General features: G+C 35.9%; 1 protein-coding gene across 10 annotated transcripts in view; it reads left to right on the top strand.

Moving 5' to 3' along the window:
* The window catches only part of eml1 (EMAP like 1), a 191,754-nt gene that overhangs the window by 118,717 nt on the left and 47,315 nt on the right, over window positions 1-25,722 (top strand). For 7 of the 10 annotated variants that reach the window (XM_039740941.1, XM_039740946.1, XM_039740939.1 and 4 more), the window contains 3 exons: window positions 1,090-1,222; window positions 10,154-10,207; window positions 23,909-24,043. In XM_039740941.1, coding sequence (XP_039596875.1) covers window positions 1,090-1,222; window positions 10,154-10,207; window positions 23,909-24,043 — 322 coding nt within the window. The remainder of the gene's footprint in view (window positions 1-1,089; window positions 1,223-10,153; window positions 10,208-23,908; window positions 24,044-25,722) is intronic. The other 3 variants (XM_039740942.1, XM_039740948.1, XM_039740947.1) reach the window with 1 other exon arrangement.

Genomic DNA, 25,722 nt, shown 5'->3' with positions numbered 1-25,722 from the left:
GCTCGCTTCTTATTGTTTCGCTGCCTTCTCAATTATATAATGCATGTTTTCTTCAGTGCTTTTTGGAGCTCTTCCTTGTTTTCTACGTACTGCGTTGACAGTCAGTTCACATGATTACTTGGAAGGCGTGATGATGTCACACGAAACTCTGCCCCCCGCGGCTTTCAAGCTCAACTCCATTACAGTATATGGAGAAAAATGGAAAAATTTCTAAATGAAAACTGCCCAAGTTTTGTAAGGAAGCTGTAAGGAATAAGCCTGCCAAATTTCAGCCTTCCACCCACACGGGAAGTTGGAGAATAAGTGATGAGTCAGTCAGTGGGTGAGAGAGTGAGTCAGTGAGGGCTTTGCCTTTTATTAATATAGATTCCATGGGGGACCATGGAAGTAATAGTCTAGTAACCCCTGGGTTCAGACCTGAGACAGACTTGCTCAAGCCCTTCTGGCCCTCTGCTTTGTTGTTGTTGTCATCTAGCATCTTGGGGTACTACTCCCTTCTGTTTCTCAGGGTACTTTTCTCTCTATGTTTTGGTTGTGTGAGGTAATTAGAGTAATGTGTGAAATCCTGTACAAACACATTTTTAAACTCCTTGCAGGCTCTTGCTGGGCTGATGAATTGAGTCTGTGAAATGTGCTAACCACCGAGCTTCATTTTGTATACTGAATTATAAACAGAAAAAGTCTTCAGGTTTTAAATGCAAATTGTCCCAGCTCTTTTAAACTACTGGCTGAAATGGAACTTGCTAGTGTGCAGTGACTTAATTGGTCATTCTGCATTTTTAACATAAAAGACGCATTTTCCCTAAATTGGATTGTAACAAAGAAAGGTGTGAGCACTTCTCTTGTTACTAAAATGTACATTGTAATAAAAGGATATTCACACATTATTGAGGCTTATTGCCAAACTATATTTTCCAGTCTCATTTTTAATTTTAAAGAAGGATTTAGTGCTTCAGTCATGTGTAGGAATTTGAATACATTGTTATACTTTAGAACGATCACAATTACATTATAAACTAGCGAGACAGTGTTTGGTTTTACACAGTAGCTGCCTACAATAACTAAATTTAATTTTCCTATTTCCCTCAGCTCGACCTTTGGTACCCTCATTGCCTTTAAGATCAGCATTAAATAATGGGACTATATTACCAAAGAAATCAAGTGGCTCTCTACCTTCTCCATCTGGACCCAAAAAGGACATTACAGCTTCAACAAATAAGAGGTACAATAATATTTTGTTTAAAACCGGTATATTTTTGCTTGTCCTTTATTTGAATATTTTATAGTCTTTCTGCTGCAAATAACTGTAAACCTGTTCCATTTTTATGGAAGAAGATAAAACATTACATACTACATCTAAACCTCCACAATAAGTAGCTTTATTTTTACTGTTTTTTATTAATAAATTGGTGGAGAATTGTTTTGATGTTAGTATCCTGATAAAGCTGTATACTGTCAAAATTGTTGATGAAATGAGCACTGGGGTAAAGGAAAACATTTTTCAATTATCACTTACTAAACTGATTATTTCTGTTATCTTTCATCTTAAAAGCCTGTCTGAGTCTTTCTCTTTAGACACTTTCCCTAATTGGTGGCACTACCAACTGCTTGATAATTGCTGTTTTCCCTCTGAATAGTTAAAGTAATTTAAGTGAGCACCATATTTATCTTATTGTTCTATAATCATTTTCTTTGTCATATGTTGTGTTTTTTATGATTTTTTTTTCCAGTTTTGATGCATTTTCAGTTCCTTCATTAGTGCAATAGCTCACTTTTTCAGGCTGAGCTTGCACCTTTCATAAAAATGATTATTGACCATATACTGTATACCTTGTTGGTTTGTGTTTTTAAAAAAAAAAAAAAAAAGCTATTTTTTTGTATAGAAACAACATTAACATGATAAAGGATCTGGCTGATATTGGGATCACAGTATTGCTTGATAGTAAAATAGCTGCCCAAGATAAATATAATGATTTCCATTATTATCAATATGCCTGTGATTCTAAAATCTAAATTAATAAAAATGTTATAATTTAATACCGTAGTTAAAATGAGTCATCCATTTCATGTATTGTTCTGCCCAGGTATCACATTTTAGTATCTGATAGATTTTGATATCCAAATCTTGCTTGTTTTTTTATAGGTGGCAAATATCACAACTTTATTGGGATATATTTGAAGTAAATATTTAGAAGTGTTTTCTAATGCATTTCCAAATGTATAATAATATTCAACCATTTCAGTTTTCAGAAATGATGGACATATTCTAATTAACATGTATTTAACCTACAGTTTGTCTTTTTACAGAAGTTAATATTAGCTTTAATATTTACAGCACAGATGATCTTTACAACAACAATAAATAACTTTGATACATCAGGTCATTATAGTAGTCTGTGTTTTTTTTTTATATTTATATTGCAGTTATTTGATCTTTTCATCTCACAATATATTTTTGTTTTCTCATTATGGGTTTCCTAGCCTAATAGCTTTACAGTTTTATGAATTATGATTATACACTAATTTACTGTAATTACAAAAGTCTTTTTTTCTGACAAGTATAGTACAGGATCGTGAATGATAGGATATGGTTATTTCAGTGCTGTACTTGGTCAATAAGTAATATTAGGTTTTGACTAGCTTGTAGCGTATTTTATAGATCTTGAGTGGACTATATATTTCTGCCTCATTTAAGGTGTGCATATAAAATAATTTTCTGCGGTGTTAAATATATGCAGACAACATTTTAGGAACCTTCTTTTAAGTGCTTACTGTACTTCATGCAAATAAGGTTCTAAATATCAGGTACACTAGTGCTACAGAAAAGTTGGGTTAATTTATTCTCATTAAAATATATATTTTTATCAGCAAAATTTAAATCTAAGAAATGCACAATTTATCAAACTGACAAAATAAAATTATACCCGTTGATGTTGGTTTAGACTGGAACAAAAACTTGTAGCCATTGATTATCTTGGTATCTTTTAAAGTAGTTTAGCATTGGCCTAGTTTAAAATAAATATAAAAAGCAGGTGTTTTATCAAACTGTACTGGAACTATATCTTTCCTGGTCAACACAGACACTATGTTTAATTATAATATGCTGTATAATGTTCACCATCTCGTCTGGTCTGCGTAATACTGGAAATGCTAGTGCAGAATGCAAATCGCAACATCTAGTAGCTGAAAGTATACATGAATTAAGGCTTTATCAGTGCATGCTCCCAACACCTCTCTCTCTCTCTCTCTCTCTCTCTCTCTCTCTAAGGCATACTGTAGATGATCAATAGCAAATCATCAACAACAGAGCTTTTCCTGTTTGTTTGTTTTTTTTTGATTATATAATCAGATTTTTCATTTTAAGACTACACACTTTGTCACATCATAATGCTGGCAGTACTGCGTTTCCCAGTTTTGTAGTAGTGTATATAAATGCTGTTGGAATCAGCTGTCCTAATTGAACCTGCCAGCTGTACCAATTAAAATTCTCAGGAAAACATAATAGTTACATATTCCCTATTGAACTTTTAATTCATTTGCTTTCCAACAGTTTTGTTCTCTTTTACAGCTTTATCCTAGATAATTGGTCTCAGTGATGATTGGATAAGGTATAATTTCAGTTGGCTAATGGAAGACAAATTAAAATATCTTAAAATATTTATATCATATAACATAATTAATGTATGCTGTAAAAATTGTTTTTTAATGATTATATATCCTTAACATCTAGGAGGGTGCATCTACTGGTATACTGTAAATGTTACAATATAAACATACATAGAACTATTTGGATATCTGACTTACAAAGTATAGCAAATGTTTTATAAAGGAACTGCTTTACTTTAACTACCAAATATAACAGACTAGCTGTGGTATTCATTCTTTCCACAGATTACAGGTTTCCAAGTGGAGTTTCCATGTTCTGTCCATTTCTTTAAAGGCTTTTCGTACATCCTATAGACTTCTGTGGTTGCACACTTTTTTTTAACCAAAAACATCCCAAGGCAAACTATTATTTTACTAACGATAAACACATTATATCTCATACATGTGCTGAACTGTCCGAAGGGCAGGACTACTGGAGGAGAGGAGAAGTGAAGTTGGGAGCATACATTGAAGCAGCACATTGCCACATCCACCACACAACGAACCACCTCAGGATCCCAAGGACCCTAGTGCAGCTATATAATGGGTTGACACCCCAGCACCACACTAATTTGGTGGAATGGAACAGTGTAAATATTTTGACGGTGGCTGGAGTGCCAATCCTGCCACCAAACCCCGAGTTTTCCCTGCAAGTTGGAGGACCTGCATGCAGGGCTGGAGGAGGAGGAGGAGGAGGAGGAGGAGGAGGTTAGGAACATGCGCGGATACAGCGCATTGCCGCACCCACTACATGACAAACCAGCTCAGGATCCCAGATTAGGGCCTGAGTGCAGCGATGCAACAGTTGACACCTCAACACCACACTTGCTCAGATGGAATGGAACAATGTGAGGTTTTTTACAGTGGCTGGAGTGCCAGTCCTGCCACCAACCCCCGAGTTTTCAGTGCAAGTCACAGGACCTGCTTGCAGGGCTGGAGAAGCCGGTAAAAAAACAGCTTTGAGATCACCATTCGCAGGCTCTTAGTAAGCACTTTTGTGGCATCTCCCAGATGCTTTGTCCCTTTGCCCATTTCTCTCTGCCCCAGAGTTAACTCATTTGCCCAATATCCACCAGCCCTATATGGCTGTCTGGTGACCACACATCCTGGCAGATGGACTCTAGTAGCCAGAAGATGTGTCCAAAATGCTTTAACATAGCTGTTTTTATGCCAGCTTCTCCAGGTAGTCCTGTCCTGCTCAGATGGGTCTCGACCACCTGTGAAACTTCTCCCTCTCAGATTCAGACCCAAGTGCACTACACTATTATTTCTGTGGAACACCTGAGTAGTTCTTATGGTGCACAACTATGCCATCGCATACTGGTTGAAAAATACTGCTACAGACTTTCATTTTAGGCAAACTAGTGATTTTATGTTGATCCGGTGTCAGTGTCAATTTAAATGCTTGTATGGATTGTTGTCCTGTTCAGGAATTGTCCTTTTCTTGTACATGATGCTGCCAAGAGAGGCTCCAGTCCCCTTGACCTTGAAATAGATTCAAGTTTCAAAATGTTACATTGAAATAAAAAACCTATTTAAAATTCTGCCCACTTTGACATCAGACTATTACAAACCGGATTCCAAAAAAGTTGGGACACTATACAATTCGCGAATAAAAACTGAATGCAATGATGTGGAGGTGCCAACTTCTAATATTTTATTCAGAATAGAACATAAATCACGGAACAAAAGTTTAAACTGAGAAAATGTATCATTTTAAGGGAAAAATATGTTGATTCAGAATTTCATGGTGTCAACAAATCCCAAAAAAGTTGGGACAAGGCCATTTTCACCACTGTGTGGCATCTCCCCTTCTTCTTACAACACTCAACAGACGTCTGGGGACCGAGGAGACCAGTTTCTCAAGTTTAGAAATAGGAATGCTCTCCCATTCTTGTCTAATACAGGCCTCTAACTGTTCAATCGTCTTGGGCCTTCTTTGTCGCACCTTCCTCTTTATGATATGCCAAATGTTCTCTATAGGTGAAAGATTTGGACTGCAGACTGGCCATTTCAGTACCCGGATCCTTCTCCAACGCAGCCATGATGTTGTGATTGATGCAGAATGTGGTCTGGCATTATCTTGTTGAAAAATGCAGGGTCTTCCCTGAAAGAGATGACGTCTGGATGGGAGCATATGTTGTTCTAGAACCTGAATATATTTTTCTGCATTGATGGTGCCTTTCCAGACATGCAAGCTGCCCATGCCACACGCACTCATGCAACCCCATACCATCAGAGATGCAGGCTTCTGAACTGAGCGTTGATAACAACTTGGGTTGTCCTTGTCCTCTTTGGTCCGGATGACATGGCGTCCCAGATTTCCAAAAGAACTTGAATCGTGACTCGTCTGACCACAGAACAGTCTTCCATTTTGCCACACTCCATTTTAAATGATCCCTGGCCCAGTGAAACGCCTGAGCTTGTGGATCTTGCTTAGAAATGGCTTCTTCTTTGCACTGTAGAGTTTCAGCTGGCAACGGCGGATGGCACGGTGGATTGTGTTCACTGACAATGGTTTCTGGAAGTATTCCTGAGCCCATTCTGTGATTTCCTTTACAGTAGCATTCCTGTTTGTGGTGCAGTGTCGTTTAAGGGCCCGGAGATCACGAGCATCCAGTATGGTGTTACAGCCTTGACCCTTACGGACAGAGATTGTTCCAGATTCTCTGAATCTTCGGATGATGTTATGCACAGTTGATGATGATAGATGCAAAGTCTTTGCAATTTTTCGCTGGGTAACACCTTTCTGATATTGCTCCACTATCTTTCTGCGCAACATTGTGGGAATTGGTGATCCTCTACCCATCTTGGCTTCTGAGAGACACTGCCACTCTGAGAAGCTCTTTTATACCCAATCATGTTGCCAATTGACCTAATTAGTGTTTATTGGTCTTCCAGCTCTTCATTATGCTCAAATTTACTTTTTCCAACCTCTTATTGCTATTTGTCCCAACTTTTTTGGGATTTGTTGACACCGTGAAATTTTGAATCAACATATTTTTCCTTTAAAATGATACATTTACTCGGATTAAACGTTTGATCTGTCATCTACGTTCTATTACAAATAAAATATTGACATTTGCCATCTCCACATCATTGCATTCAGTTTTTATTCACAATTTGTTTAGTGTCCCAACTTTTTTGGAATCTGGTTTGTAAAAAATAAATATTGAGCTTTGTTATACGTTCAGTGATCTTATCTATTTAGCACAAAATCAGTCAGGTAATGCATATTAGTGTAGTAGTTTTACCTTTTGAACTATATTTTTGTTTAGGTTAGGGGCACAAATACACAATTCCATTCTGTACTTGCCCTTGAGCTGGCCATGGGATAATCATGTAAGATAATGCCTGCTGTTTTCAAAGTCTGGTTCTGTGCCATAGCAATAGTCAGGTTGGAGAAGACATTGACAGAGTGATGGAGCAGTGTAAAAGACTTTAGGGAATTAATACTAACTGAATTAATACCAATTTCTTTTTAGCAAACCTTTTGAAAAGTGTTGTCTTAATTACAGTTTAGTAGATGGGTTTATTCGAAGTTGTGTCCCATTACTTAATTCTACGGGTCTAAATTGCTTCATTTGGTCCCTGGTACCCCTATCAGTGGCATTTTCTGACCTTGCTAAATTATTGGCACTGCAAAATTGTGTTATCTGCTGTGATGGACAGCCAGGGTTCTTGCCTGGCCAGGACAAATTTTTATAGGAAGGACTGGGGGAACAGATATGCATAGGGCACTGTCTCCCCATGAGTGCTAGATGGCAGTCCCCCTGCTTTGCAACGGTGCCTCAGATTCCCATAGGACTCCATGGGTGTTGGACATTGGCACAGCCAAAGTTTGGTTCTGTAGGGACTGCAGTGGGAAGCTGCAGAGCCCTACTTTGTTAGGCTTTCGCCAGACCTGGGAGTGCTTCCAGACCTCACTGACGAGTCCCCACTTGCATTCATTTGGGAAGACACAGTCAGGAGGAGGAGGACTGGAGGAGGAAGGAGGCAGTGAAAGGAAGAGAAGATAAGTGCTGTATGTATTTACCTGTTGGCACTTTTTTCTACTGTGTTGTGCAGGTGGGAAATGAAGAGAAAGTGTTTCCCATGTCAAAGTAAAGTTGTGTGTGTTGTTGGATTTGTGCCTAGTGTCTGTCTGTGTCAGGTTTGGGGAGCTGGTGTGCCCCCCTGCAGGCCACAATGCAGATGAATTATGAGTGCATTTGACACAAAAAACATCTAGAGATGAAGTAGGTGCATTGTGCATCTTGGCCAGTTTGCGACTTTTTTTGTATTTCAGTGTGGCATTTAAAAATGTAAGTAGACTGTGCTCAAATCTGGCCATCCATTTCTTGTAATGTGATAACAAACATACAAAAAAAATGTATGTTTCATATTTAAGTGCATTTCTTTATGAAATTTCTGAATTGTTCAGAATTCCAAACTGCTGTTTCAGTGTGTCATCTTTTGAATTTTCCAGTCCAGCTTTAGTAGCACGGAACAATGAAAAAAACAGTTTTTTTCTCTATATACTAAATCACGTGGGGAGCTGAATTTTGATAGCAAATGTGGTTTTGGAGTGCTTTATAATATCTTTTGGGATTAATTGTCCAATATTTTAAATACTTTTAATGATGAATTATGATATAATAGTGATAGATAGATACGTGCTTAGGGAATGATGATATATCTATGTGAGATTTGCAAGGTACCAGCTTTGTCCATATATATGTGTATTAATCTTGTGTTTATTTATCTTAACATTTGAAGAAAAAAAAATAATGCTGTCTTACTTTACATCTTGATTGTTTTGCATCTAAGTCTTCTGGCATGCTGCCAGTTGGTTGCTCCCACTGGGCCTTCAAAGCATGAGTGTTGAGTACTGTGCATCATTAACTGTTTCTTATCAATTGGGTTAAATTGAGTGAATCTTAATTGACCAGCCTGTCATTTTATACTCCAGATATGCTGTCACATAAGATTTTGCATGTACAGAATAGTTTGGTAAACCATTCTTATTATAAATATAGTATGCTTAACACTTACATATTTGTATAGATTTTCTTTTTTGCTAGAATTATTCCCTTGTATTATATCAATGTCTTAAACATTGAATTTACCAGAGTAAGAAAGGTACAGCGTTCAGGTGTTAGATTTTGATGGAGTGATGAGCATATTGTACAAACCTTTTTCAGGAATGTCATGCATAATTGAGTTTCTGAGTAAATATTTGTATTTCCTAAAACAAGTAGTATATAGAATGATTTTTTTCAGTAACTTAAAAAAAAAAAAGATACACAACTTAGCATATGTCAAAAAACATCTTTACAACACACAAAGAACACTTTGGACAATCAACTGTTAATTATATATTTAAGAAGCATTTCTAGGCTGTGGGGTGCTAATGTAATGTTGTGTTGACGTGTTCTGGGAATGTTCTGAGTTACCACCTGTAACATGTCACCTTCTCACTTCATTATATTAAAATGAATTCCTGAGAACTCCAACTCACTGTTATTGGATGAAAAGGTATTAAAGACAACCTCTTTTTTTCTTTTCTCAAGGAAATAAAAAACAAAACATATTAAAGAAATACTCCACCAAAAAATATTTTTTATATGTTACTTACCCCATGTAGTTTGTAGTGATGGCCAATTAATTTTTTTAATCTCCTGTTTTCATGCAGAATGGAGATAACTTGGTTTCTGACATAAATGGAATGCACTAAGACAAATACAAACATTTGAAGTGGCCTGTCAGCAATGGAGATCTCAGAATTGCAACCCTGAATCTTTAATGTAGTCCATTTGATTTTCTTAAGCACTCAGAGGCGCACAGCCTTTTCTGCACCTTAATAAAAAAAGTCTTATGCTGGGTAGCATATAGTGTAGCTGTGTGCATTATGTCCTTCAGCTTAAAATTTACTATGCTGAAACATGTTTTAAAATGATTTAAACAAACAAAAATGTAGCAGAGCAAAGTTGCAGCTGTATAATTTCTAATATCAAAACATCTTAAAGCTGACAGCATAATGGCTGAAATGTTTCAGGTCCTTTGGTAGTAGTTTGGGAGATAGAAATTGTCATGCAATAGCATAACTTACAGTATTTACTGCGAGTTGCTAGTTTCAGTTTGTCATGCTGTATGTACTTCAACTTGGACATTTTATCATTGAACATCTTTTTTTGCTTATTTGGTAAGTGGTGAAACTATGTTGACCCATCTATTGACAAGACATCTGAATGACTGAAGCAAATTGTGCAACTACAGTAGTGGAACAACCCTTACTTATCATTACACACAATTTCAACAGCACAATAGTTAAAAATATGTTAGAACTTTGCGGCTAATTTAAAGCTTATGCATGTTGTGCTATGTTTGAATCATTCAGGCCTTCTCCATACAGAAGCATTTGGTTCATGTAAATATCTACTGCCATTGTTGCCTGTATTTCACTGCAGTTACTCATTCCGTTCATTTCCTTTTTCTTCTGCTCTCTATCATACATACTATTCATAAGTGGATTTAACAAATCTGGACATCCTGCATCCAAACCAGCTAAAATGGCCCCCAGGTGAGCAAAACCTAAACCTCTAATTCGGCTACCTATATTGAGTGACCATGAGTATTAAACCACTGACTAAAAAAAAATGCCTAGGAAAATTGTCAAAAATTTTTATTTGTTTATTTTACCTACGTTAATCCATTCTAAATGAATCAATTATGAACAAGTGTGGATGTGAGTTTTAGTGTGCCTTCCAATGGACTTATGCCCTGTCCAGGCTTGGTTCCTATTTTGTAGAAGTAGACATCATTCAGCTTCTTGTACCACTGAAGTGGAGTTTTAAAAAAATATATATATATATATATATATATATATATAGTGTGTGTGTGAGTGAGAGAGAGAGAAAATACCACCTCAGACAGGGCATGATCTACAAATTGCTGTCAAGGTCAAGCCTTGCTTTATGTACTGAAAAACTTTAATATTGTACTTCTGGACCTTTTGAATTTACCTATGACCTCCTTTGTATGATTATGCTTTCAGATTGTATAATCAAAGAAGAATGTTTATAAGGTATTTAAAATAACACTACTACCCTGACTAAAAACTGATTTTATTAGACAGTGATTTCATAGTCTTGGTCACTATTATAGTTGATCCCCAGCCTAGTGATAAAGTTTTAGTTGCTATTCTACAGTAGTTTCTAATTATAAAATGCGTAACCTGTTTGCTTTGGATTTGTTGGCAGTAAGTAGGATTAGTTGGACATAGAAAATGTTATTATTTTATTACTTAATTTAAATATAACCTCAAACCCTTGAATAATACACATTTGTACTAGAAAATGTAAGTGAATTTTGTCTGAGACCACACAGTTTAAATACAAAATATGAATGAAGTATGCATGAAAAAAAGTTTTGTAAGAGTAATTTACTGGGCACCATAAAATGACTACTGGTGACTAAACAAATTTCAAGATTGTTTTCAAGTAGTTTTCATTGACATATTATTTAATGATCAAGAATGTTTGCAAATGAATAATTCCCTTTTGTGTGTTTTTCAATGTGTAGGTATTACTTTGTATCTGTTATATATATATTTGTCAACGTTTTTCTACTACCTAGAAAACATGAAAAATTGCCACTTTAAAAGATCTGCATGTTCACAGTGATTACAAAGTTCACAATTCAGTTCAACTATCTATTTAAAAATTTCAAGTGTATAGTTTCTTAAAAAAAGAAAGTAGTCAATTGAACAGGTCGTGCTTCTGTGTTCTCTCTGCCCTTCATTACTCTTCTCTCTCCCTTTTTCTAGCCTGTCATCTACTATTGCTGTTATCCACAGCCTCTTTGGTTTGTCCATTTGCCACATTTGTAACTGAATTTTTTTATCTTCCACCCTGCTCCACCTTCACTACTCTCTCACACTGTTATTCTTAATATTTTAATACTCTTGCTCAATAATGAATATACATATAAAGAATCTGAGTAGCTTAAATACATTTCAAATTCAGTGCTACAGTACTAATGATATGTGTTTGTTACCATTATAACTGTTTGCAGTTTGGTTATGTCAAGTAAACATTGGTCTGATGGCTTTAATTTGTTTTAAGTCGTTGTAGTCCAAGGGAATGCTAGTCACTGCATATTTTTGAAATGACAGTGTTTGTGGTTTAGTGTGTCAGAATCTTTGGAGTCTTTTAGTTTCATTTGGCCATTAAGTTTAACCCTTGCATGGGACAAAACCATACATTTGTCATAAAGTTAATTTGATGAATGAATATGTTGTGTTTTGTTTAATTGATTCCTTTTTAATTTTGCATGAATTAGTTAATATTCTTTCTAATATTTTATAATTTAAAGTGGAAATAGGCTGAAAAGCTGTGAAATTCTTATGGGCTATTGAATAACTTGAAAAATTCTGCATGTGGTTAATACTTCCAGTATTTTTGCTCAAACACAATATAATTGCATCCAATGCATTGTTCAGTTTTAATGAAGCAAGGTTAGATTATGGTTATCATCATTTACTCCACCAATCAGAACCTCTATAAGGCTACACTTTGGGATCACTCTAAATAGCCAATAACTGCATGATATAAAATCACACTGAGCTTGGCCTGATGATACAGTATACAAACAATTAACTGAGCATGCTAATCAACAGATCATTGGTCTTTGACATAAATCAGGATATAATGGCTAAAAAAGCTGAAACTGTGAGATAGTGCTGGCGATGATGGCAGGCTTTCACACCCTACAGGAAGACCAGTGAATTGTGTGACAATCTACAATGTTGCAAACAACATTAATAGAATCTATTTTAACCCCCATTATTGACTCATTTATCACTGCAAGTAGTGTTGGCTGTTGTTGGACTGAAAGGTTCTGAAATGTGGTGCACTGGTGTCTGGTCTTTAGTGTTTTAAGTCCCTTTTGTCCTTTGGGGCTCATGACCAGTGGGTTTGCACATAGAAATGATTTGAATATGATAGTCAGACTGTGCACTGTTAAGACAGAGGGTGTGATATTTTGGAGTGGTCCATGTTAGATATTTACCTGTGCTGTTTTTTTTTAGATTCTTTTTAGTCTGGCCATGCAAGAATCCATAGACTGTTATATTAAACTTTCACAGAATTTCAGTCTGGTATTATGTTCCAACTTGCCAGGTGTATATTTGAGCCACAGGGAAAAAAAAGTAGGGACACAGTGAAAAGATCTGTTTTGTGATTTAAAGTGGAAATTTCAGCTTTAATCTCGAAATTTCCACTTACTCTTGCAGTTTATTCTGTCATTGAATTAGAATGTCATAAATGTCTTAAAACCAACTAAGTTGTTAATTACTGTGTGCTTCTGGGGCTACCTCCTGCACTGACTGTAGCGGAAAGCAGCAATTACCACACAGAACACATTAAATGTATGATATTTCTGCTCTCTCCACATTTAGAATCCTTACATTTATACTTGATATCACTTTCATGATGAAATGCATTAAAGTATGTATATAACATTTTACAGATAGATTGTTAACTTTATTTAAATAATGAATACTGTTAATAATTACACATGTGGAGGTGGCACGGTGGTGGATTGGTAACGCTGCTGTCTCATAGGGAGTCATGTCCCTGATGTTCCCTTCCTGAAATTTGCATGTTTTCCTGGTGGGTTTCCACAGTGTGCTCCGGTTTCCTTTCAAAAACATGCAGGTTTGGGGATTTGGTGATGCTAAAATGACGTTGGTGTATGTGTGTTCTTGTGTTCACCTTGTGATGAGCTGATGCCCGTCCAGGGATTGTTTCTGCCTTGCACCCAATGCATTCTGGAATGGGCACAACCCTGAATCGATGGATGTAATCAGTAAACATCCATCCGTTTCAGAGATATTGTGGCAAGGTGTCGTCAGAATTTAATGGATGTTTCAGGCAATTCACAACACAATGAAGCCAAACGTTTCTTCACTGTGATGATATCTCGCACTGCCACCTGGTGGAATCTTCCAGATTTACGTAAAGTACGTGCGCAAGTATAAACTGTACACCGCTTACATAGTAGTAGCATCCGCATGCAGACGTGTTGCATTACATGAAGTATAAACCAGGCCTTACACCCACCACCTGCATGTCCTCTCTCGCCACATCCATAAACCTCCTCTTCGGCCTTCATCCATTCCTTTGACCTGGTAGTTCCATCCTTAACATCCTTCTCCCAATATAGCCTGCATCTCTCCTCTCCTCTCTTCACATGTCCAAACCAATGCAATCTCACCTCTTTGATTTTGTCTCCCAACCGTCCAACCTGAACTGACCCTCTAATGTACGCATTAGTAATCCTGTCCATCTTTGTCACACCCAATGCAAATCTTAACATCTTTAACACTGCCACCTCTAGCTCTGTCTCCTGTGTTTTGGTCAGTGCCACCATCCCCAACCCATATAACATAGCTGGTCACACTGCTGTCTTGTAGACGTTCCCTTTAACTCTTGCTGGTACCCGTCTGTCACAAATTACTCCTGACACTCTTAATACACCCTGTCTGCACACTCTTCTTCACCTCTCTTCCACACTCCCCATTACTCTGTACTGTTGATGCCAAGTATTTAAAGTTCTCCACCTTTGCCTACTCTTCTCCTTGCATCCTCACCATTCCTCTGACCTCTGTGTCATTCACATACAGTACATGTATTCTGTCTTGTTCCTACAGACCTTCATTCCTGTCCTCTCTAGAGCATATCTCCTCGACCTGCACCCTGCTGTTGCTACAGATCACAATGTCTTCCACAAACATTATAGTCCATGGGGACTCCTGTCAAACTGTCCATCACCATTGCAAATAAGAAGGGTCTCAGAGCTGATCCCTGATATAATTCCACCTCAACCTTGAATGCATCAGTTGCTTCTACCGCAGACCTCACCGCTGTCACACTTCCCTCATACATATCCTGTACCTCTTTTACATACTTCTCTGCCATCCCAACTTCATCATGCAATACCACAACTCCTCTCGAGGCACCCTGTCATATGCTTTCTGCAGGTCCACAAAGACGCAATGCAACTTCTTCTGGCCTTCTCTATATTTTTCATCAACACCCTCAGGGCAAACATTACATCTGATCTGTAGTGCTTTTTCCTGGCATGAAACCAGACTGCTGCTCTCTAATCATCATCTCCCTTCTTAATCAAGCTTACACTACTCTTTCCCAACTTCATGGTGTGGCTCATCAGTTTTATCCCTGTTTAGTTTCTACAGCTCTGCACATCCCCCTTATTCTTAAAAATCAGTAACAGTACACTTCTTCTCCACTCCTTAGGCATAAAGCAGTGGCAAGAGTCCATAATGTGTAGAAACATCAGGATCTGGAGTTAAAAGTGTCCAGCTATTATTGCCTCTGGGCGGAACCGAGAAAAGCCTCTCTGTCTTTAGGAGGTTTGATTATCTGTCTTAAGATGTATTCTTATAAACAACATTTAGTTTCATTCCAGTGTGCTTTCTTCTCTGTGCAATGCCTGAGCACAACGGTAAGAACGTAACAAAGGCATCAAATGCCTATTTTCACCAGTGATGTGATCAAAAATGTGCCATTAGCAGCAGAGAACAGTCAGGTCACATTAAATTATCTGGAAATTATAGGAAAATAACATGTTTCCAGAGACTCAAGGAAAAGATAAATCTCAAGTGGCAAACATTATGTGTATTAGTCATCACAAAATTAAATGATAATATTTAGAAACCTCTAATGCCCATTATGTTCAGTGTTCTCTGCAATGTGTAAAAAACATTATAGACTATAATCTTAGGCAAAATTGTGCCTTTGCATAAAAGGTTGTTTATGCTGACATATAATTAACGCGAACTTGCATTACATGCTAAATAATGGATCAAATATTAAAACCGGAATAGGAGCTATTTGTTCCGGGTGTATTAGGAGAAAGTCTGCACAGGTTTACGTAGGAGATAGTATTTCACTAATCTGCTGGGTTTTAATGATAGGTAGACACCATTGTATCACAGTGATATTATATGATACTGCATACCTTTTAAATGCTATTCATAAACATTCAAAAGAAGGAAATTTGTGGCAAATTAGTTTACATATTTATATTGTATGTACAGTGCAGTTTGAAAATCTGTATGCAGTCAAGGTTATTCCTTATCTGTTGTATTTGTCCTGCAAAATCCCAATCAAAACTTATTGTTAGTAAAGAAAAAAATTATATCCAATAATGGAATACATGTTTTTCAGAAGAACTGATTCATGCAATAGGTAAAAGGTACTCATCTGAAGTGTGTTTACGTTTTGGCTTGGTGTATTATGTTAACCTTTATGACTAAGAGAAAATTAAGTTCCTTACCTTCATACCTTAGGTTTGCTTGTAGTGATTTGCTCTTTAATTGGGTTAACTTTGTCCTGAATTATTGTAACACTGGTACATACATCATTGACAGAGCTAATAAACCTCATGGAGCACGCATTTTGCATGTGAGGCTATTCAAATTTACCTAATTCTTTTGTTCATTCTGGGCAAATAAATAGACTCTCATACGCAATTTAACCTCCTCTTGACTTACCTTACCTAGATTAACAATGAGGAAGTCTCGTAACATTCCTTTGGTCCAAATATAAAAAAATAAAATACCATACAGTTGTGGTGTTTAAAGTGCTTTGGAATGGTATACACTGTATACAAGTGTTATATTAAGTAAATGTGTGTGTTTTGTTCTACTGCATATATCACCTTCTCTAAAAAATACATTGAAATAGTGAAGATGAACTCAGTTTCTGTAAGAAAAGTAAGGAATTGTTTTCAAAACATGCTTAAAGGTAAAAATCTAACAAGAGCTGCACTGAGATGTACAGACTTTCAAGTAACATACTGTAGATCTACAAACCCCTTCATGTATTTTCTGAGCTTGTAATTTCCTTACAGAGTTGATGTAAGCTACTACCTGTGCCAGCAGCACACAGTGCAAGGCAGGAATCAGCCATGAGTAAGACACCAGGCATTCACAAGGAATGGATATGCACATACGTAAATTCACTTAGACCGCGCCAGTTAATATAGTAGTTAATCTACCAAATATAGCTATTTTGTGAAAACCCACACATGCAAACTCCAAACAAATGATGCCTCAGCTGGGAATGGAAGAAGGTCCAAGCAGTTGGAGGCAGCAGTCCTAATGCTACTTCACATTACTGCTTAAGCAGAAAAGAAATTTACATACACTGTACTTCTCCAATGAATCACTTGAAATTATTGTAGTGAATTGCTTTTATACCAGAATGATAGCAATTAAATAACTGCATGAGTTGAGTGACACCATTCTACTTAGTCAGCTAATATCAGGAAGATGAATCCATGCCAGCAGGTACTCTGTCTCCGCCAATACAACAGGCACAAGCTTAATGACTATTATCAGAGATTAACCTGTTCAGAGATTATTTTTTTAATCAGATAGTGTATAAAGCTAGTGTTTATAATCTATCTCATGTGGTTGATCAATATGAGACATACAGTAGTTCACGTTATAGTTGCTTCACAGCTCGAGATTACATGCCTTTTGTCTTGAGGCCATCTTTTCCAGCATGTTAAAAGAAAGTATGCACTTTCAACTTTTATCCCCTTCAATTAAATGAAATAAAGCAATACAACACACAGTGTATATTCAGATTTTCCATCATGTAATTACTGAACAATTCTAAATCCAAATTAAACTGAATTTTGCAGTGGGGTTCATTAGTGTGTGGTATTGATAATTTGAACCTGTTTCCATTTTATTTTTCATAAAGTAAAAAAGGTGCTAAAAAAGTGACCAGATAGATAACTAGATAAGTATTTAAAGTGGCAGATACTATACGGAGCTATGCGTAGTAAAATTAAAAAAGAGGGCACACCGTCAATATGATTTCATTAGATATATTTGACCTTCAAGCTAAACCTAGCTAATACTTGATATGGCTAATATTACCAGATAATTCTTCTTTGCTACTAATGAAACAAGTACGAAAGCAGTTCAAATGAAGCTATATTTGTGTAGAATCACAAAACCTTTGTTAGCTTGGATTTAAGCATTTTGACCAGTGGTATCTTGTCACAGTTTAAACTAATCTGTTAAAGTCTTCCAAAATAAATAAAGATGCTATCTGACAGCCTGGAATTTCAAGGCTGTTTCTGTAAAATATGACTTTCTTACAGTACATTCTACAAATAAAACAAATTCAAGGCCATTTACAAGCTACTAAAGGAAGAATGGGTGTGGGACACCCAAATTAAATCATGTAGTCCCCTCCATGTTATAATGTTGTAAGTCACTCACTGCATATTACTAAGTTTACAAGAAAATATTGTAGCAGGGTGCAGAAAGCTCTTCACGGGCAGGACTGTAAGTCATCTAGCTGTCTGTGAGCATGTCACAGGCTGTACAGGGCAAGATGTTTTTGTGGCAACAACCTGTTTGGCAAGAAAGAACAGCGCATTTTTTAAATAAGTAGAATTTGAGAAAAGGGATATCATATTTCATTGAAAACTAATAAATTGCTTTCCTACATGGGCCACTACCTCTGTGATGATGAAAAGTGTGACGATTGCTGATACAATGATACTGACAGTGTTCAAATTGGAAACAGTAGCCATGTCATGTTCCTAGTTTGTATTTGTTATTTTATTGTTTTCCATGCCCCGTAAAAATGGAAAATGATGTCATAAGACTAGTTAGGCTCTTAGGGTTGGATTTTGCTACCAAATGGATTTTAATTCCCAGCAATCAACAGGAGTGTGTAGGGCAAAGTTTTGATTAGCGTGGCCCTTTATGGAGTGCACTTTAAAGGGAACTAGTGTTCAGAGTGAATGGATCAGAGCAGAGCATCAGCTGTAGTTTTTCCATCAAGCAGTTGTATACGTGTCCAGAAATATGGTGGTTCTGTGTGATGCTGGTTAAAAATTCAAATGTAAAATGGCTTTTGTTTAAGTGTGTATCAGTGTATGGTGTAATACGTAAGATAGGCATATCCTAAGTGAAGCATTTTCCATAGTTAATTCCATAGTCCTAGTTAAGATTTCAGTGATCAAAATGATAATCGTAATAGGAGAAATGTTTTTACCTTACTATATGTGATATTTAAAATCCCACTGCTTAGTGATGATATAAGATGAATAATTAAAAATGTCAAATTTTGTTTTGAAATTACAGCCATAATTGAAATAGGTGCTAAAAGTAATTTTTTACCAGATGACTACCATAACAGAATTTCTATTTGTATTTAAAAGATGCAGTTCTCTGTTCAATTGCAGTAAGTATTGCAGTGCGTATTAATAAAAGTCAAGGATAAACTTGAAATACAATGGGAATAAACTCAAGGAATTCGCACCATTCTTATGGACAGTTGTATGTGTATTTCTCCTGAATGGGGAATGAAAATAAAATAAATAATCTTTCATGTCCAAATGGATAAACAATTATTACAGCGCACAGAGAAATATTTGTTGTTTAATTTGATAAATGAACTGGTCTTACGTTTTCAATTACATCTGGTGAACTCTGGGTAGATTATTTCTGTATTGATCTTTCTGTAAGTCTTCCAAGAGGACCAAACTTACATTTTATGAAATACCTACAAATTGTGAAATAGTTACTCTTGTTTTTTTGTTGGGCTTCAATGGAGGATGGCACAGAGATTAGCACTGATGCCTCACAGTGTATGGGATAGGACAGATATTTTTTTTTTTTTTTTAAACAAATGATAGAAATCAATGAAGGTCTTTAATTTTAGGCTTTCTGAAAACATTGTCTAGAATTTTAGAAAAGGTGATAACCCAAAATTCAAAGTACAAAACCAAAATGGCAATTGTAAAAACACTTGTTCAAACACAAGTCATTTTGTTAATTGTTCCTTTAATAATGCTCACTGCCATTTTTTTATTGCATGTCTGTGATGACAGCTCACAAAATGCACATGAATGCACGGTGTTCATAGCTGCAAAATGGAAATACCCATGATAATAATCATACAAACTGGTAACACCTATAGAACATCAAAAAATGCTAAAAACATGAACAGGTGAAAATAACAAAAAATAGTGTGTCAATATAAAAAGCAGGCACAAAAACAACTAATTAAAAGCATGTTCCAGGCATGCAGACTATGGAGATTTGGTTCAGATCTCATCCCAGTCATTGCGTGGAGTTTGCCCGTTTTCCTTATATCCGCTTGTTTTCTTTTTTTCCCAGTGACTCCCAAGAGATGGCTGTCCATACCATTATGGATCTCTCACCATATTTAACAGTTGGCAAAAGACATGGTGCATTCAAAAAAGTAAACCAATCCAGATGTATGAAAGAGAGTGAGAGATGACTAATAAGACCATATTACTTTTTCATTTGCTCAGGGGTCCAGTTTTTGTGATACTTGCACCAGGTTAGGCATCCTTGTGTGTTGGCCTTGGATGTAAGTGTTTTTCAAATTGCAGCTTTGCCAGAAATTTCTGCTTTATGAAGCTTATGACATTCAATTTTTGTTAAGACTGGATAACAGAGGTGTTGATTTAATTCTGTGGTTATTTTCAGCAGCATGTGGCAGCTATCCTGTGAACAGTCTGTCTTTCTCAGTCTGTAAGCTTTCTTGCTGATGCAGTTTGTCCATGTTTGGAATATGCTGTCATCCTTTTTAAGACTGTTTCCCTAGAAACATAAAATTATATTGCATTTTTTGTGACTGATGCACCTGCAATTTGTACATCTGCTATTTTCCTGCTTTTATTAATTGCCTCATTTTACTTTGAAAACTCACTTATCAAAGTGTGAATTGTCAGACCTCTTAAAAGTGACACATACTGCTAATTGGCAAATTTGTAAACAACTTAATATGACTCCTCTTTGTAGATGCATTTAAAGTTAAAACACTTTTTTATGCTGTGTTCCCATTTTTTTAGTCCATATAATATTGTAAATAACCTGTACCCCAGAGAAGTTTGGCTCTAGCAAAAAAATAAGATTCAATAAACCATGTTACTTGAGTTTAAATATCCTTACCTTAAATATGTGAAGAAACAAAAGGTCATAAAGAAAATAAATATACAGTCAACCCTCATTTATCACGGTTAATCCGTTCCAGACTCTGCCGTGATAAATGAATTTCCGCGAAGTAGGATTCTTTATTTATAAATCGAATATTTTCGCAGTTAGAGCATAGAAAACCTGTTTATGACCTTCTAAATACATTTTCTAACATTATTAGAGTCCTCTAGACATGAAATAACACCCTTTAGTCAAATGTTTAAACTATGCTCCATGACAAGACAGAGATGACAGTTCCGTCTCACAATTAAAAGATTGCAAGCATATCTTCCTCTTCAAAGTGTGCGTCAAGAGCAGAGAATGTCGGAGAGAGAGCGAGAAAAGCAAACAATCAAAAATCAATAGGGCTTTTAAGTATGCGAAGCACTGCCTGACAAAGCAGCTTCAAGGAAGGCAGCAATGTGAAGGTATTCTTTCAGCATTTTTTAGAGGAGCGTCCGTATCCTCTAGGCAAACAGCCTCTGTGTAAACAGCCCCTCTGCTCACACCCCCTCCGTCAGGAGCAGAGAATGTCAGAGAGAGAGAGGCAGAGACAAGCAAACAATCAAAAATCAATACATGCTGTTTGGGCATTCAAGTATGCGAAGCGCCGCACGGGAAGCATATCGTGCATCATTGAGGAGTTTTATTTAATATGTAATACGTGCTGTGATTGGGTAGCTTCTCAGCCATCTTGCAATAGTGTCCCTTGTATGAAATCAACTGGGCCAAGCAACTGAGGAAGCATGTACCATAAATTAAAATACCCACTGTCCGCAGAAATCCACGAACCAGCAAAAAATCTTTGATATATCTTTAGACATGCTTACATTTAAAATCCGCGATAGAGTGAAGTCGCAAAAGTTGAAGCGCGATATAGTGAGGGATCACTGTACATTGATTAGAGTTGTTCATGAAAATAGTAAATAGAAGATTTGGCAGCTGATGATTTTTTGTGCAAATTTACCACCAAAAAAGCACAGTGACTTCAAAAAAGAAAACCACTTTTTAAGTTTCTATTATTGCCAGGAATAATTTACTGTACATTATGTATAACTACATAAAAACTTTTTGTACAAAGATCTCTGTATGTTACTATTTTCAATAGGTGTGTGTAAGTAAAGCTTTCTTGGCAGCTGCAGCTGTTCTGAGTATTCTGTACATCATGTCCTGTCTCTTAGTCTGAGTCAGTAGAATACAGATTGTTATTGTGACATTATTATACCATGATTGGCAAAGCTGATTCAGTGTTGTATATGACCTGTTGGCAAAAATGCAGAGAATTAATGAGCTATAAGCAATTATTTGGATATTTAACATTGCAGCTTTCTTTAATTTCTGTCTTATAGTTTATAGACAAAGAATATCTGCCAATGGCGAGAAGTGCAGATCCGAATAATTCTAATTTGGAAATTGAGACATAAGCAGTCTCTTGGACAGTTCATAATTTGATATATACGAAGTAGATACAAATTGTTTTAGTTTGGCTTTTTACATGAATGTGCTTTTCATTTTTAGTGAAGTATAAGTGGCTTTTCTTTCATATGTTTTGTTGCTTCTGTTTGCTTTTTCTTAACATGACATGTCCAAAATGGAACAAATGTAGAAAATTGTTAAATGAATCAGAAAAGGGAATGCATGCTTTGAGAAATGCCTTCTTCCACCTCTTACCAGGTTTGTGCTTTTTGTACTTGTGTACTCCCAGCTGTGACAACTCTTACAAGATAAATAAATTGCATACTGCAGGGCATAGCATTTTTTTCTGAAGAACCACTTATACAATGAAAGTATCAATAAAAACTGAGATGACTTTGAGCAAAATAATCCTCACAGCATGAAATTTTGTTGTATTACTTGTACAGTATAGTACTTTATTGCTTGTGAAATCATTACAGTGCATGCACATAGCTCACATTTCTTATCACAGTGCTGGCAGCATTTTGATGCTTGAAGGCTTTGTCTTTCTTATACAGTAGGTAGCTCCTCTGAGATGGCAGTGCTTTAGAAATACATATGTGAGGCTGCTCTCCTCATTAATGTTATTGCTGTTGTATTTTGCACACAAAGTATCTTAGTGTTTATGTGATGAATCTTATTTTCTGTGTTTAAACTAGCCAGAATAACCAGTTATTTGAAAAGATGAAACAGTTGTACATTTAACCTGTGCAGGAATGGGTAATTTCTGGATTATAAATTGTGGCTGATATGACAGATTTATCATTTGTAGAATGGCTACAATATATGTTTTTGCTGACTTATATTTCAGCATGCTAAAAAATGCATCCTTGTTCATATTCATTAGGGTTCTGTCTCCTTTTTCTATATCAAACTCCTACCTTGATTGCTGTTTATTTTTTACCACCAGAATTCACTGTATGAGAAAATGATGTGCTTTCCTAAATGTCAAACTTTAGGCTATGTCAATGGCTCTCTCTTGGCTTAAATGTATTGTTTCACGTTGGTAAACAAAAAACAGTTGAAAGATGTGTCTGGATTTTTTTCTTATTTTTTTAAGTTACATTCTTTTACAAGTATCAGTTTCACATTGTACTTTAAGTAACAAATGTTACATCAAAATGTGTTAAAACTGAGTTGGTGTACATAATTAAAAAAACAATGTTTTGAAAGTGTTGTTTCAAAAAAGACAAAAGGAAGAGTATAAAATTAGGGTTGCAATGAAGTGTCAGGTGATTGTATTTAGATTCTGAAGGCAGTGTTTGATTATTGGCAGCTAATGAGTTTCTTGGAGATACTGGTAAAATGGTTAATAATGGGAAGAAACGATTCATGGACAGCACCTGTCATCTACATGTAGCAGTTCAAGAATGTTAACTCAATTTAGATTGATTTATATCCCAAAACATACCATTTCGGTATATCCTTAAAGCTGTCTAAAACAATACTACAGTACATCTTTTTTTTCAGCTGAAAGATGGTTCCAGTTGTATATAATGTATTTTGAAATCTACTTTTCTTTCCCATTATTTGTGACATATAATTGTTTTGATTACAGTGTAGTATTGGTAACTAATATCAGTAGTAGTATTGGTAACTAATATCAGTATAAGAACTTGTATAATATTGTACTAATTATGATTTTTTTTCCTTGCTCTATTTGTAATTGAGCCACAACAATTTGGTGCTGTAATATGGTTAGTTTATATTTCATATTTGTTTAAATTGACTCTAATGGAATTTTTATGATATTTTCATTACTTGTAGTATGGTAAAACGCACAAGCTCTGCAGAGCGTGTAGGCTCCAGCAGCCATCGTGAGAGTATGGGAGATTTGAAAAATGCTCGAAACCGCACAGGCTCAACAAGCAGCAGTTCAAGCAGCAAAAAGAACAGTGAGAGGTGAGGAAATAGTCTTTGCACAAATTCTATCTGCTTCCATTATTTCTGAATGCCAAGGTTTTCTAGATCTCCAACTCAGGTTTCACTGTTTAGGGGCCAGTTCCATTCTATGTTGAGTGGGCATTTTATTAGGCATACCCACACTGTATAATAAATGTCAGAAATACTCATCTTGATCAACAGTGCCATTTGGTAGACTAATTAACAAGACCGTAGGCATACAATACCCAGCAGCACAGCTAATGACTACACCCTACTCTCTTGCTATTGATAAATTTAGAGAATATTTGGGTTTCCCCTCATATATAGTGAGCTGACTATCTTAACTGGTGATTAATGATGCCAGACTTGCAAAGTAACGATCACATTTTAACTAAGAGACATTTGAAATAATGAGACACAAACAGGGGGGTGCTGGTATCATTACAGTCCACAGCAGACTCAATGTAATCCATTTTAGTATTCCATATACTAGCCCTAAAGACTATAGTGGACACCCTTGTACAAAATTTTCAGTTTCTTGAAAAATTTGCTGCATAGTATAACCTTCAATTTTGCAAAACAATAGGTGGACATGTTCTTTTGAGAATGCCATTTCATTTTGGCCATTTTAGAACCAATAATAGAACTTCAGGAATGCCAGTAGATTACAGTCCAAAAAAGACAATTTACTTGCTTTACTGAAGAGAATAACATGTTTTAAATTGTTAACAAAAATATAAAATTTTCTCCAGTAACCATTTAGCATTTAAAAAATTATTAAGGATGAGCTAAGAGAATTTACAATTACCGTAGGATACTGGAGTTATGGCTGCCAAAACTGGGGCTTTGCAGTCATATATAAATAATAAATTATAATCAGTCATGCAGTAATATGCATTTGTAACAGTCTTGGCTATATTTTTAAATTGATTGAACGGTACCTTGATAAAAAAGAACAAACTTCTATTAAAAATATGAATGTTTCTGGGCGATTCCAAACTTTTGAACACTAGTGTAGGTTATCATTGAAACCTTTGTTGCTTGCTTTTGGTAGTCTTCCATTATTGCCCTCCTTCTGACCTAAATGAGTATGTTAATACATTCTCATTTTGGTTAAACCGTTTCGATTATCTGTTCTGTCTTACGGTTTTAAGGTTTTCTCACGAGGTTAGATGAACATAATGGTATTTTTATTTATTTGTTTGTGTTTTTAATTATTGCTTTCGTGCAAATCTTTACCATCATAATTAAGTCTCACAACTATGGTGGAGGGGAAGTGAGCAAACAATAGTCTACTAATAGTCATGAAGAAACATTCTCATTTATGCTTTTTATTTTGCATTTATTTAAAAACATGTTCATGACATTTCATGGTTAATCCTTGGTTTTATGTCAGTTTTTCACATAATGTACAATCAAATCCATTGACTTTAAGACTAGATCTGTTCGTACAGTTGTATTATAAATGAGGCCCCAGATTACTATGTTTTTTTAAGTTTTTTTTTATATTTTATTCACAGAAGCTGTATAGATTACCTGAGGTAATACTGTATATAAAATGTTTTATTTTGTAGTGCATATTATTAAAGTATATGCTTGATAACGAGCATAAAGATGTAAAGCAAAGTTAATTAACCACTTCTGTTTTGCAATTACACTTGTGATTACTGTTTTAATTGTCATTTTTGCAGGAAGTT

Source organism: Polypterus senegalus, chromosome 18, assembly GCF_016835505.1.
Source record: "Polypterus senegalus isolate Bchr_013 chromosome 18, ASM1683550v1, whole genome shotgun sequence".
NCBI lineage: Eukaryota > Metazoa > Chordata > Cladistia > Polypteriformes > Polypteridae > Polypterus > Polypterus senegalus.
Note: the sequence above shows the minus strand (reverse complement) of the source record. Positions and strands in the feature narration are given on the sequence as shown.